The sequence below is a fragment of the Erythranthe guttata genome, chromosome 5, assembly GCF_056151865.1.
Source record: "Erythranthe guttata isolate IM_541 chromosome 5, IM_541, whole genome shotgun sequence".
NCBI classification, from domain to species: Eukaryota; Viridiplantae; Streptophyta; class Magnoliopsida; order Lamiales; family Phrymaceae; genus Erythranthe; species Erythranthe guttata.
Genome location: NC_142537.1, coordinates 15,137,176 through 15,153,081, shown reverse-complemented (window position 1 = coordinate 15,153,081; position 15,906 = coordinate 15,137,176). Strand labels below are relative to the sequence as shown.

At 32.3% G+C, this 15,906-nt stretch overlaps 2 protein-coding genes across 2 annotated transcripts; both read right to left on the bottom strand.

Annotated features, from left to right (window-relative positions):
- Nucleotides 1-412: 412 nt before the first annotated feature.
- LOC105951546 (uncharacterized) lies at nt 413-3,712 on the bottom strand. The gene is made up of 5 exons (XM_088818027.1): nt 3,686-3,712; nt 3,069-3,310; nt 2,511-2,951; nt 1,930-2,433; nt 413-1,841 (listed from the first exon to the last, which is right to left on the bottom strand). Exons 1-5 carry the CDS (start codon nt 3,710-3,712, stop codon nt 437-439), a joined length of 2,619 nt encoding a protein of 872 aa, XP_088674153.1. The 3' UTR covers nt 413-436.
- An 868-nt stretch (nt 3,713-4,580) lies between these two features.
- LOC105958587 (homeobox protein knotted-1-like 7) lies at nt 4,581-8,434 on the bottom strand. Its single transcript, XM_012982587.2, has 5 exons — nt 8,098-8,434; nt 7,475-7,595; nt 5,463-5,653; nt 5,122-5,253; nt 4,581-4,834 (listed from the first exon to the last, which is right to left on the bottom strand). The coding sequence occupies exons 1-5, from the start codon at nt 8,410-8,412 to the stop codon at nt 4,694-4,696; spliced, it is 900 nt and encodes a 299-aa protein (XP_012838041.2). The 5' UTR covers nt 8,413-8,434; the 3' UTR covers nt 4,581-4,693.
- Between the last annotated feature and the right edge of the window lie 7,472 nt (nt 8,435-15,906).

Sequence of the window (15,906 nt, the reverse complement as noted above, 5' to 3'; positions counted from 1 at the left end):
CCGCACATGCACGAGATACCCCAGCATCTACGTGTCCAGTTACAGCCTCGTGTGGAGCCACATGCACGTTTTCTAGGTTTAGCCCCCACTGGAGATTCCGACGACGACGACTTTATGGAGATGCCACCACCGCGTCGGCGACCGGGTGGGACGAGTGGCACTTCGAGGAGGTCTAGGGGTAGACAGTAGACGGCTTTTGTTTGACATTTATTTGTTTTTTCTGACATTTGGGTATGTTTTGTATTTGTTTGACATTTATTTGTTTTTTCTGACATTTGGCTATGTTTTGTATTTGTTTGACATTTATGTTATTTTTGTTTGACTATTTTATTTATGGTATTTCCATCTAAAATAATACAAGGTCCAAACATACAAACTAAAATAAAATAATACAAGGTCCAAATACATACCAACTAAAATAAAATAATACAAGGACCTATCCCAACCTAGATAAACGACGCCACATGTATAGGCGTTCTTCGAACATTTCCGACAAGTGGGCAAGATTTGCGGCTCTAACATGTCGCCACTGTGGAGTGATAGGTGGTAGAGGACAATTAACCGGTAACTGGATAAGGACAAAATGGTCTCCTAACAACACCATATGGATCATATGGGATAATTCACCCGGACCAACTAGAGGTAAGTAGGTTATATTTCCGCCAATGGCGTATAAAACCAGAGCCGCATTGTATTTAGTCGCTATCGACATTCCCATATCCGGAAATGACATCCATTTGTCCCGACTGCACGGTCCTTCTTGCCAATCGCATTTTTCTATCCATCGGATGACTTCATCTTGACCATTTTGCGATGCGTACGTACCAAAATGCTCGTACATATCGGCAATCAAATCTCTCCTTACACGACTCCATCTGTTCTGATCTCGGAACACTGCTTCTGCAACACATCTGTACCCACAATTTCCATCTGCTACAACATTAACATACGACACAATAGATCCTGCCACAAAACCTGGGATGTAAGATCTGAAATTGAGCTCATCGCCCGGTTCCTTTCGAGGCATTGGCGTACGATTCTGATTGGCAGTGGATTCATCACTTGATCTACCACTCCCTCGACCCCGCCCCCGTCCACGACCAGAACCGGGATCGGTTACATTCGATGGTGGGGTTCCGGTAGAAGTATTTTTTCGACCCTTAGAACCTGCAGACGATTTACCCTTTTCTTCACCAGTAGACGGCTTCCGCTGGAATGGTGGGAACTCCCAACCGGATTTATCTCTCTTCGTCGGTTTATCCTTTGGCCTTCCTTTCGGTATAACATATGCAGGCTCTGCCAAATGGGTGGTGTCTGGATGAATAGTGCTATTCATGTAATCAGCAGTCATCTTTTGAGTCATATAATCTTTTTCTAACACTTCCGTGGCTAGTCTGATTATTCGGTCTCTCATATTTGTTTCACGATCCATCTGTGCTTCGGGTATTTCTGGTTCTTCAACGTGCATGGTACTCCAAAATGGATGTAGATCCATACATATAAATGTATCACGTTGCTGGATTTTCAACGCAATTCGGCATGCACAAGGAAGTGCATGGGTATCCCACAAAACGTGATCACAAAGAGATGGGTCTTCAAACCCCGGTTTTTTGAGCTCATCATCAAGCAAATTTAATGCTTTATGTGTGACTTTGCATATCAAACCCTGAAATACCGGATACGATGATGAGTGCAATCGGATTAAACTGCATTTTGAAAACTCACCCTTGATCTTGGTTAGTTGATACTCAACCCCGGAGTCGAGCTGATATTGAATGGTGTTCACACCACCGGTAGAAGCATTAATCCAACCCTTCGACGATTTATGAGCACTTTCCACCCTGTTAATAGCCATTAAAATAACAACTAATAAATAAAAACGCCCACAATATAATATAAAATACAAGACGATAATGAAACCCAACATACCTAGATGTCGACGTGTTCCCAAAATGCAAAATCTTATTAGTCCATGCTTTGACGAATTTGTGCTTGTAAATTAGCCAAGTATCGTCAAGGTATAATATCAATTTGGGATAACAACCATAGCGTCTAACCATATCCTCGTAATTATCATTGTAATCTTCTTCTGTTTTTGATTCCACTAATTTTGCCCACTGTATGCGCCGAAATATAAGCCCGTGTTTAGTACTACCAATAAATCTCGATGCATTTTTTTCCACGTTTCTATTGATGTGAAACAAACACAAGAAATGAGCGGAATCTGGAAATATTAGAGGCATTGCTTTGATAAGTCCCAATTCACGATCCGTCAATATCACATTAGGTACCAGCCCCCCTAAAGCACATTTCAAACAACGCAAAGCCCATTCGTATGTGTTTGCATCTTCATGTGACATGAAAGCAACAGCAATTGTAAAATTCTTACCAACAGGAGTGATTCCAATTATTTCCAAAAGTGGCATCTCATACCTACGTAAATACATAAATATCAAATGCAATCACCATATGTAAAATAGCACAATAATAAATACTAATTAACAACATACCTATTGGTTTTGTAAGTGCAGTCCATCAATATAACGTGAGAGAATAACCGCAAAAGTTTCAACGAAATAGGAGCAGCGAACATCAAATCAGTAAGTGTATCATCACCTTCATTACTTCGATACCAATATTCATATCCAGAATCTTGAAGGTTCGACATCACGTGTTGTATCACAGTCTTCCCCGCCATATTCTCTTTTTTCATCTTCTCAAGTTGGTTGTAGACATGTTTCACGCTCGTTGATGTCTGTGGATTATCCTTTCTCAATCGATCCATAATTAATGCCGGCTTCACGTGACTCCTTCTAAGTAACTTCACTACCTCGTATTCTTCTGGTGTCAAACGACTATCCGGTCCTTGTCCGGTAGGATACGGTAGTATCGGGTGAGTGTGAATGCCACTTTTTAAATTCATTCGCCATAGTCCATCGTTTGAACTTTTGCTACAGTATATACGAAAAGGACATCCACATTTTTTTGTTCCCACATTCCGTGGTATCGCACCTACGGTTCGTTTTTCACGTCCCTCCCCAGACAAATGACATCTAATTACTACATACACGTTTTTCTTGCTTGAAGTTACTATCAATCGATAACCATGAGTAGCACCCATTTTTTTTGCCCATTCCACTAATTCTTTCCCAGTTTCAAACTCAACACCTACATTGAAATGTTGACTCTGATCCTCAGAAGTTGTTGGTGTGTCTTGAGGAACATCGAAACACATGTTGGGATCCTCGTACTCGTTGTACGCTTTGTCACGGTCAGTTGTAAACTCATCGTCAAAATCACCTTCAGTACCCTATTAAGATATAACAAGTAATAATTAGTATATAAATAACAATATTAAAAAAAAAAAAAAAAAAAAAAAAAATTTAGGTGTTCCCGTGCCGGAAGGCACGGAGGTTTACTATTCCCGTCCTCTATGGCACGGGAGCACGATATTCCCGTGCTTCACAAGACGGGAGCACGATATTTCCGTGCTCCACAAGACGGGAGCACGATGTTCCCGTGCTCCACAAGACGGGACCTGTATTTTAAATTTTTTTTTTTTTTTTTTTTTTAAGTGCTCCCGTGCTGTACAGCACGGGAAACCCTAATTTTTGGGATTCCCGTGCTACACAGCACGTTAGACCCGACGAAAAACCAAAAAAATCCGGGAGTTTCTTCGATTTACCTCGTAAAACTCGTCAGGATCGGCCATATTGTTATATGTTGTCGTCGGGCAGTCGATTTATGAAAAAAACACGAAAATCTTAATTCGGGACTTTTGCTAGTTGAGAGCGTTTTGAGAATTTCAAAAAGTTGGAAAAGTTGAAATGAAAAGGTACCGCTGCAAATAAGCCTATTTCAGTAAAAGTCCCGCTACAATTAGCATTTCAGTTTTTTTAATTGATGCTTTGTTTTTTAATTTTATTTTATGTTGTATTTTAACGAGTATTATAGTCATTTCCTTAAAGTCAACATGTTTATTTCCGCTAGGGGGCAATGAACCAAATAAAATGCAACATAGGGGGTAATTACTAATTTTTTTAACATAGGGCTTTTTTAACCATTACAGATTACACAGGGCGTATGTGCAAATAGCTCATGAATAAAAGAAATGTTTCTTATATTCGAAAAATTAAATAGTAAATGAAAATGAAATAAAGGAAAATATTATAATATTAACAATGAAATAATTTTTCTATTGGGATGCATATACATATATATATATATATATATATATATATATATATATATATATATATATATATATATATATATATATATATATATATATATATATATATATTTATATTGACATTAGAACTGCTTTTCAGCTTCTATCAAATTATTACAAGAACATGTGGCTTCTTTTCTCTTATAATTAATTAATCTTTTCAACACAAGTACATATATTACTTGATATATATTCCAAGAAGATGAAGTCTGTAATCAGAAAGTTTTCTTGTCTGAAGATACAAAATCTACAAAACATATATATATATATATATATATATATATATATATATATATATATATATATATATATATATATATATATATATATGTATACATACATCTAACACTTCAAATTAAACTAAATCATCATTAGTTCCCATTAATTAATTTGCTTCACAGTTGGTCAATATTGGTCAACTAAACACTGATCGATCGATCGGTAGCACGAACGAAATTATATCTACCTCTTGCGCTTCGACTTGAGAGAAGTAGACGACTGTGAATTGCTGTGCCAATTTCGCTTCCTTTGGTTTATGAACCAATTGTTAATTTGCTTCAGCTGCAAACCTGTCTGCTCTACCAGCTTCGCCTTGTCGTCTTCCTACACACACGAAAAAAAGAAAAAAAAAATACGGAATTAATTTTACATATTATTAAATAATTTATAAAGTGATAAAAAAAACAAGTTATATCGAACCTTCAAAGTCGACATGCATCATGATATGAAGATGGAGATTTTAATGTATTAAATGCATTAATTATATTGTGACCGATCACATCGGTCATATTTTACGTAACTTAACCTTAATAAATCCATTGTTTTAGCTTAGCGATAGGGGTATAATAGGTATAAAATGTTTTGGGTTTTCATGCTTTAATTCGACTTACAGTTGGATAAGGCCACTTGGAATGTTGTTGCCACCAATTTTTTAGCACGGTAGTCGTGTCGCCTGGTAATTTTCCGGCCCTTCTTTTTCGTAATATCTCCTCTCTTACATCCTCGATTCTCGATTTAAACCCCTGCGAACAGCAAATTCCTTAAACCATGCCTGAAAACTATTTATCGATAGACGAACAATCTACATGCATGCAATCAACAGATTTCACAATATTAATCATTGATTTTTTAAAGCAGAAGTTACGTATATATATCAACCGACATGTTCTTTGTTTAATTATCTTTATGTTTGGATATAAAAACAAATAAAAAAATAAAGAAATTATTGGACCTGCTTGAGCTCGATTTTGAGTTCTTGCCTAACTCTGTCCATTAAAGACCTCTCGGATTCGGTTGGAAGCAAAGGGCCGAATCCCATTAGGTCATTCCCATCGGCTAAAGATTGATCCATCGAGTAATCCATTTGGATCTCTTCTTCATCGTCTGACATTGTTGCACCACTTCCTTCACCCAATGTTGCTCCTATACGAGTTACGTACCAAAAAAAAAAAAAATGAAACTTTAATTGATAGTAATAAACGACTTTTACGCAGATTTGTTTTTCTTTTTTATTTATTTTGTTATGGTGGCTTAACGAAATCATACACTTGATTAAAATTAGAGAAGTTAAGTCACACACACGATCGATATCTATCTTTAGGCTCAAGAAGTGGTGGCACCTACGTACGATCTAGATAGCAGACCGAAATAATTTTTTAATTATTTATTTATTTAAGTGTGGTAATCGAACATCTCATTTAACTTATATTCAGACGACAAACTTTCACGATTTTGGTTGATTCATCCACTTCCACTATTTTGTCAAAGAACAGAACTCGTGATCATGACTACGTACAAGAACATACATTCGAAAATATCGTAACAGATTGAAAATAATCATAAAACATAAGTAAAAGTAAAACTTTCTATACACTGATCAAATAACGTACAGAAATTTTTTATTAAAAAAAAAAAAAACGAATACCGAACCACAATTTCCGATTAGTTTCGGTTCTAACCCCTAACTGCACAATGAGTTCATATATCTTTACAGTAAAGAAAGGCTTTTCTTGGTATATATATATATATATATATATATATATATATATATATATATATATATATATATATATATATATATATATATAGAATTAGCAGCAGGAAATTAAATAATTCAATAAATAAACAGGTTGAGTACCCAACGCAACTAAAACTCTCCTAACTATATAAACTACTCACTAGCTAGTGGACCCCACTCCACCCACCTCTTGTTGTACGGTCGTCTCACTACCTTACAAATTTCCCCAAACATTACCTTTCTTTATTTTCACTTAAAATAAACTCATTTGAGTTATAGTTTCAAAAGCATCTATTATATATAGTTTAAAAGTATAATTTATACTTAGTGGAAATTTTGTTTGCAAACACTGCGATAATGTTTGGATTCGTTTTGGAAGTAATTTTCATTTTTTTTTTGAAGAAAGGGAATAATTTGAGAATGAAAGTAATGTTTGTTTATATTTTGAGACGAGACAAATTACAGTGTAGCAGCAAATTATGTTTTAAGTTTTTGGAAAAAAAGTATTTTAGAAGAATTTGAATAGTATAATGATGGTTGTTTTTTTTTAGTGAATTTTTTTTACTGTAGCAGTCAAATTCAAATCACGTCGAGAAGACAAATAAATTTTCGAAATTGATTTGAGATGTTTTTTTTTTTTGAAAAGCTTAACAAATACGGTTTTTTTTCAAAAAAGAATAAAATGAGATGGGAATATAACCTACTACAATTTTTAAAACTAATTTGCTGATTAACAAAATCAATTTTTATGACATTTATAAACACCACCAACTTTTAACTTTTCAAAATCAATTTTCCGACATAATCACCAACTTCTACTTCTACTTTTACTTAAACACAAACATTAGTTTCTTACAACTTTCTTCTTTGAATAATATCATTATGATAATTAGTAAATAACATCTCTTTTGTAAGTTTCTAACAATCTACTCATGCTTAACTCTATCACTCACCAATTTTGTTATACAACTTAATCAATTTAGAAAACAAATACAAATTTGATGAATAATGAATTATATTCCACATCTTTAAAATATATATAGTGAATGTACATGTATATATTTTAAGATATACACACATATATATATATATATATATATATATATATATATATATATATATATATATATATATATATATATATATATATATATATATATATATATATATATATATATATATATATATATATATATAGAGAGAGAGAGAGAGAGAGAGAGAGAGACCAGTAAGAGAGAGGAAGTTGTGCTCAATTTCACGGCAGGCCATAACAGCTTCTACAGCATGGATTCTGACATGCTGCTGTAATTGCTCTCTCAATGAACACAAAACTACCATGTATTGTGCCTGCGTACAAAACACACACACACACACCGTACTCTAATTAATTTAATTCAATTTCTCCCCCTATAAAAATGGTAAATTACGAAAACCCCTAAACTTAGACTAAATAACAAAAAACACCCCCACATATCCATAATACCCCAAGTCCCCCCTTTGATTAATTGTTGATCTAATTTTTTAACAGAAAATATTACAGTCTATTACCTTCTGTTAATTAGGTGAGAAATAAAAGAAAATAAAGTCTATTCCCTTGAATCCAAAGAAAAAATCGTGAAAAATCACACCGTAAGGGGCTAAGGGCTGGTGTAAGACGGAAACAAACCTCAGGGGGTTTATGGTAATTACGAATATGTGGGGATGTTTTTCGTTATTTACCTAAGCTCAGAGGGTTTTCGTAATTTACCTTAAAAAAGATATTGAAAAATGAAAGAAACCCATTATTGAAAAAACAAAAAAAGGATTAATGATTTGTTTTTTTGAAGAAGAAATATTTAAAAAAAAATACCAAGAAATTGTCAAGGTCTTGGCGTTGACGAGGAGAGAGAGAGTGGTGGTGATGAGTGGCGCTGTGAGCATAAGAGCGCAAGATATGGTGAGACTGAGTGAGCTGCGCGTCGATAAGCGGCAGCTGATCGATAGGCGTCGCCACCCGAAGGCACGCCACGTGCGCCGCCACCAGCTGCTCGCACAGCGGGTGTGCGGCGATCTCCGCCTTCAGCTGGTGATTCGCTACCTCGCCGGAAACCACATCCGCGTTGTTTATTCCTCCGCCGCCGTCACAACCCACCATCATGCTCATCATCCCTTCTTGTTCTTGCATACTTCACCCACACGTACGGTTGCGCCTAACTATATATACATATATATGTATGTATATGTATATATAATAATAATAATAATAATAATTATCTTGAAATTGAGAAGAAAGTAAAGATGAGGTTGAGGTTTGAAGTGATGAGGTGAGGACCACTTGTATATATATATATATACAAAAGAAAAGGGTTTCTTGCTTAAAGAAGCAACCTTTTGCTGATGTGATATATATATTCACTGACCACTTCTTCACACTTTTGTTTCAGATGTTTTTGCACAAATTATTGTACTTTCACCTGCATTTTTTTTTTTTACTTTTTTTTTTTAAATGGCAAATAGGTCGATGATAAGGGACTCAAAACCACATAAGTTTGGACAAAAAACAGTTTTACAAATAAACTCATTTGCATTTTTTTTTGTCTAAAGTAACTTTGATAATATAATTTTTATTAATTTCATCCATTATACTCTAATTTTATCAATATTGCGCATTGACCCCGGATTTAAACAAATATATCACATTAACCTCTATTTTCATAATTTTTGAAAAATATTTGTTTTTAGAAAGAAAAAAAAGTCTGAACTTCTTTTTCCGGCCAGATTTCAGCGTTTGACTTTTTTTTTTTTGAATTTATTTCTCGCTCTAAATTAATTTATCGTTTAAAACAGTAATATACTAAATATTACTGTCCCAAACAGTAATATTATTTATATAACTTCCCAAACAGTAATATTACTTATATAACTGTCGCAAACAGTAATATTACTACATGAGACAGTAATATTACGGTCGGAGACAGCAAAATTGTTGTCGGAAATAATAATTTAACTGTGTAAGGCAGTAATTTAATTAACTGTTTGAGACAGTAATATTACTTTATGAGATAGTACTTTAACTGTTTGAGACAGTAATATTGCAAGTCAGGACAATAATATTATAGTCGGAGACAGGAATATTACGACGAAGACAACAAAATTACAGGCCAAGAAAATAAATTAATTAATACAGTAAAACTAATATCTCATACACTAATATTATTGTCTCAAAGAGTTAAATTACTGTCTGAGACAGTAAAATTACTGTCTCCGAGACAGTAATATTGCAGGTCAAGAGAGTAACATTAATGAAAATATTTTTTTATGGAAAAACAAAAAGTCAACGACAGCCGACCAGCGGTCTCCGGTGGTGGCGGTTAAAATTGGGGACAAAATTGGTTAATTGGTGTAATTGAGCTAAATTGATGTGTAAATCATGAAATTGGAGTTGAATTATGGTTTCAAGGAGTTGGGGGTAAGTTTAGTATATATAAAAGAATTTTCCTTATTTGCAAATAAGTTTGAATGAGAAAAAAAATTGGATGTCCACTTTTTAATTAAGTACTTTTGCATATTTGCCATTTACCTTTTTTTTTTTTTTTTTTTTTTTTAATTATCAAATTCTTTTAAAATAAAAATTAATGACATTTCCCGGCTTAAATCAATGTGGAATCTCCTAAATGGCTAATTATCTCAATGCAAAATAAAGCTAAGGTATATACTTTTTCTATCATTACTAACATTATGATAATTTCATGTTCTCCTAAATATATATTTACACGAAAGACAATAATATAGCGAATGGCAAAAAAGCCGATCACATGGGACTTAAATGTATTTAGTTAAAAAAAAAATAGTCTCTCAATTAAACCCATCTCCATTTCTTTAGTCTAAAATACTCTCCATAATATAATTCTTATCAATTCCATCCATTATGCTCTAACTTCCTTAATATTACACATTGACCCCAGATATAAACAAATATATCACATTAACCCCCAAAAAGTTTTTTTTTTCAGAAAATAGTTTTTTTCTGAATTTTTTTTCCGGACAGATTCCGGCGTTGACTTTTTTTTTTTTTTTGAAAACTTTTTTTTTTTCCTGGAATTTTTTTTTCAGCCAGTCAACCACCGTTGACCGCCGGTCTCCGGCATTGATTTTTTTTTTTTTGAATTTTTTTCTTCTTAGAAAAAAATATTTTAGTTAATATTACTGTCTTAGCTACTAAATTAGTGTCTCAGACAGCAATATTACTGTTTGGGACAATAATATTATGAATATTATTTTCCCAAACAGTAATATTATTATTATTATTGTCTAAGACAGTTAAATTCCTCTTGGAGACAATAATTTATCAGCCAAGACAGTAATAATGAAAATAATTTTTTTAACAAAAAAATATTTTTAAAAAAAAATCAATTAACAGTTAAATTACTATCTCCGACAGTTAAATAACTACTGGAGACAGTAATTTAGCAACGAATACAGTAATATTAATTAAAAATATTTTTTTTAAGAATAAAAAAGTCAATTAACGGTTAAATTACTGTCTCCGATAATTAAATAACTGCTGGAGACAGTAATTTAGCAACGAATACAGTAATATTAATTAAAAAAAAAAAATCAATTAACAGTTAAATTACTGTCTCCGACAATTAAATAACTGCAGGAGACAGTAATTTAGCAGCAAAGATATTAATATTAATTAAAATATTTTTGAAGAAAAAAAAAGTCAATTAACAGTTAAATTACTGTCTCTGACAGTTAAATAACTGCCGGAGACAGTAATTTAGCAGCCAAGACAATAATATTAATTAAAATATTTTTTTTAAGAAAAAACAAAATTATTAAAAAAAAAAGTCAACGCCGGAGACCGGCGGTCTCCGGTGGTGGCGGGTCAAAATTGGGGTCAAAATTGAAATTATGGTTAAAATTGGTTAATTGATGAAATGTGGCTAAATTGAGGTGTAAATCATGAAATTGGAGTTGAATTGAGTTTCAATGAATTGATGGTAATTTTGGTATATATAAAAGGATTTTCCTTATTTGCAAATAAATTTGAATGAACTGGATTTATTTGAAAGACAAAAAAATTGGATGTCCCTCTTTTAATTAACTGCCCTTATCATGGGCCTTTTTGTGATTACTCCATATTTATACACTAGCAATTCTTTAAAGAAAATTTTAAATATGTGATAATTAAATTGTATTAACAAATATATTACATAATATTAACATAATTAGTTGCGAAAAATTGTCAAAATAAAATAAAAAGAGTTCAGTTTTACTAGCCGATTTGTAAATTTGATTTGCTATGAAAGTCAAATAACTGCTGCAAAATATGAGATGATAATAATAATAATAATTTTTAAAAATTATAAAGATGTCATTAGGGGTTTCATAGATTACCCCAACGGAAACAAGATGATCATAAGATGTGTCTCGTGGCTAGGGGTGCAAGTTGGAACGGAAATTCCGATTTCCGCCGATTCCGATCCGAAAAGTTCCGATTTTGGAACAACTTTTTTCATTCCGATTTCCGAAATTCCGATTTCCGATTTTTTCCGATTTTTTTGGATTGGAATTGGAATTATATAAAAAAAAATTGGAATTTCCGATTTCCGATCCGATTATTTCCGAAATTAATTCCGAAAATATTCCGATTTTTTTCCGAAAAAATCCGATTTTTTTCCAAAAAATACATCTTTGAGTAATATATATATATATATATATATATATATATATATATATATATATATATATATATATATATATATATATATATATATATATATATTATACTTATTTTAAATTATTTAGTTGTATTTATTCTTTATGGGCCATGTCACCTAAAAAAGCCCTAGTTTATTTTATGTTAAACCCTAGTTTTACGTTTATTATTTCTTGTGCAAAGTCAAAGAGTCATAATTTCTGCCATAAGTCAAAAATCACAATTCACAACTCATAATTTTTATTTTTAGCAAATTATGAAATTTTCAGCGAAGTTTCGAAATTTTAATACTTATGTCATTTCCGAAAATTTTCCGAAATTCCGAAATTTCCGGGCCTTTTGGAATTGGAATGAATTTTTAGATTCCGAAAATTTTGGAATTGGAATTGGAATTGATTTTGTACTTCCGAAATTTTTTGGAAATATTCCGAAAAGGCTAATTCCGATCCGATCCTTCCGACTTTCAGCCCTACTCGTGGCTTATAAATATCAGATTGTAGTGTATCAAAAACTGCATATTGTACAAAACGAGCACAAACTAGAGAATATTTCACATAATCTAGAAAATTATGTTGAATTTGACAGTCCTGAAGATGAACGTGTAAAAAGATGAATAGTTGAGAGGGTGAGTGTAATTATCAAAACATGATGAATTTTTGTCGTAATTTAACTTTACCCATCCGAGATGACATAATTTACCCAAAGATATTTACAGGCAGTTTCTAGACATTGATGGAAGAGAGAGAGGGGCCCCCTCCTATATTGGGATGAGAGACACAAAACTTTCTGTACCTACTTAACAAATATGTACTTATCTAAAAGAAAATATGTATTTCAGATATAATATTTTAAAATATGTTTTTTTTTTTTTTTGGTTTTCTTTTGCTAGAAAAATATTGCTTGCTTTTGTAATTGCTCTAAAAGAAGAAAATTACATAGAGAAGTGGGAGAGGAAGAAAGAGATGCAGAATCATTGCCACGAGAGGAGAGAGAGAGAGAGAGAGAGAGAGAGAGAAATTGTTTAATTAATATGTCAATAGTAAAGAAATCATTTTTATTTAGGTGCTCTTAGATATAGTTCCCCTTAAAATTACAATAATATGTAGAATTTCATTCATATTTTCACTTTCCGAAATAAATTCATGATTCTTCATAACACTTTATAATTCCAAAATTGTCCTTTTTCGTTGTCCTGTTACACCAGTCGTATATTATTCTAATACATATTGTTACTCCAGTATATAGTACCACTAATGCATTGTAATCGTGTAAACAAACGGTAGAAACGTATGTATAGGTGTTACCGATAGTATAAATTCTATAGGGAGATAGTTTCTACACATAATTAATAAAGTATATAATCAGTATTGTGCTTATAAGAGAGCAATGTTTGGAAGCGTTTTGGAACTTATTTTGATTTCATTTAGAGGAAATTTGTTTTGAGGTAAAAATTTGAGAATGAAAGTAATGTTTGTTTATATTTTGGAAGAAGACAAAATATATTGTAGCAGTCACATCATGTTTAAAAGTGTTAGAAAAAGGTATTTTAGAAAGAAAAAAAAATTGAAAGATGAAGTGATATTTATTTGTTTTTTCAGTGAAGACATTTTTTACTGCGCAGTCAAATCATTTTACCGTAGCAGTCACATCATGTCTGAAGGACAGATAAACTTTTGAGATTGTTCTTAGAAAATTATTTTGAGAAGTGTAATAAATATAATTTTGTTAATAAAAACAAAATAAAAACACTACCAGACATTGACTGATGTTTTCGTATATCTTATAACATCCATTATGTGGTCGTTATCCTCTACATTGTTATCATCTACCTCATTTCCTTTGTTTTTCTTTGCATTTTCTTCTTCATTGTTATCCTTATTCTCGTTCTCTAACTGCTTTGCTTCCGTTTTTTTTTTCTCGTTATCCTTTCCTTATTTTTGTTCTTCTCCTTCGTTCTCCCCTATCTTATTTTTTTTTCTCGGTAATAAAGTTGTACATGTGGATGGTACGGAACTATGGCTAGACATAGGTCATGTTCAATATTGTTAGCCCCACCCTCATCTTGTGCTACATGATCGTAAAGGTGTTCTTCGGGTGGATAGTGCTGAAGAAGGGATCGACATATGTCATGTTCAACTGATAAAATAGTTTAAGTTCAGATGGACTTTCCTCATGTTCTCAATTTATTTTTTCAACATTGCAATTTCTAGATTGCACGACAATGATTATGAACGGTAGTAAGTATAGATATTCATGGTATCTTTTAGTTTCTCCTCTCCGGGGAATGAATTTAATCTCTTCATTTTTATCTTTGGGATTTCATCAAATTCTAGTTGAGCTTGATGTTCTTCACAGGGGATCATGGTGTCGCTCCATCGAAAAAGGCGAGAAAATATATCAACACTCTCATGTGCTCGTAAAGAAGGGATCATCTCATGCATCTATTCCATCAATCCAATGCTGCATCTTTTAAAATACGATGTCCCATCATTCACGTACGCTTATCTTTCTTCCAGAATACACTTGTGGGCAGCCATGCCCCATGCATACAATGCCAGATTTTGTAAATTATTCAAATACTGCAATATAAACTTCGGGCATATCTTGCTAGGATTTGGGAATAAAAGACTATAAAAATATGTATAACCTACAAAAGTCATCAATACGATTGTTATCTCCTGCATATTCCTTCAATTTTTTAGCAATTTTGTTACGTTCGGATCCTAAGACTGCTCCACTACATAGACAACTAATAGTGGACTGAGATTCATTCATCAAATTTATATGAACATAATGCCACTCGTGGTGCAATCCCAACACTATCGAAAACTTCTCCGATGAAAATGGAACCACTACTCTGTTTTTATTCTTCTCAAATACTAACTCGTTTGACTCTGGAATATATCTTTTTAACAAATGTTGTACATTGGTAAAACTATATATTACCCAGTTTAGGCATGTTTAGGAAGTGTCCAAACAAATCCGACTTTAGGGCATTAAATTGCAGAGCCCCCATCTTCTGCTTAATAGGGTGCATTGCTTTTGTTAAGTAATATGACGAGTATTGAGTATCCTTTTTAGAATTTTCCTTTTTAGGACCCATTTATGCAGCAACAAATAAAACACGATGTTGTCTTCGTTCATATAAGATTTTAGTTAACAACAATGCGAAAATAACGCAAAAAGCCTTGTAATCAACACACATTACAATTACCCAATAAGATCATACTATTGGAATAACTTGCAAAATTATAAAGTGCATGGTAATGCGTTTATTACGGCAAAAAAATACAAACACTCAAACCCTATATACGAAATATTGAATGGGTGAGAACAAACATATTTCGAACAACATATTAAATTGTCGAAACACAGTATCCCTTTGCGAAATTCTTTCAAATCGTGCAATTCGAAAAAGAAAAAAAAACCCAGATATTATCATACTCCAACAACGAAAGAACAAATTTTACTTTAATGTTAGGCTTACCCTCATTCGAAAAGTTGGTGTCATTTAGAATATAGTAAATATATTAAAGCAAAAGTCTAGGGTTCAAGTTCTGTCTTGCCCTACTGTCCCAAATTTGTAACAAGACTTAAAAACATAGGAAAAACAGAAAGGAAAAAAAGAAGAAGCAAATGGTTCAATAATCTCAATCGGCGGTGAACATAACTTTAGGAAATTTAATAAAAATATAAATTATTTTTAGATGTGAATAACTAATTCTAATCTTGTTAAAAATATCATAAAAACAGAAACTTAAACTTTAAAAATTGGAATGAAAAAAAATATTGTCAATGAATCTATGGATCAAGATCAACAAAATCCGGTAAGTAAATTTATTTTTAATTCACTTTTAACATTAAATACATAATAATATTAATATTATAAATATTATTAAAAAGTCATTTGAAATTCGTCTAAATATCTCAAATTGTACGAATATGTTTGAAAAT

Bases quoted from the DNA above. Each gene is read 5' to 3' on its own strand.
- LOC105951546 (XM_088818027.1), bottom strand. From the start codon at position 3,712: ATGGCCGATCCTGACGAGTTTTACGAG. The intron at 3,311-3,685 runs GTAAATCGAAGA...ATATCTTAATAG, and splicing joins ATCCTGACGAGTTTTACGAG to GGTACTGAAGGTGATTTTGA. The intron at 1,842-1,929 runs GTATGTTGGGTT...GGCTATTAACAG, and splicing joins GGGAACACGTCGACATCTAG to GGTGGAAAGTGCTCATAAAT.
- LOC105958587 (XM_012982587.2), bottom strand. From the start codon at position 8,412: ATGCAAGAACAAGAAGGGATGATGAGCATGATGGTGGGTTGTGACGGC. The intron at 7,596-8,097 runs GTATTTTTTTTT...TTTTGTACGCAG, and splicing joins AAGACCTTGACAATTTCTTG to GCACAATACATGGTAGTTTT. The intron at 5,254-5,462 runs GTCCAATAATTT...TGCTGTTCGCAG, and splicing joins TCAAAATCGAGCTCAAGCAG to GGGTTTAAATCGAGAATCGA.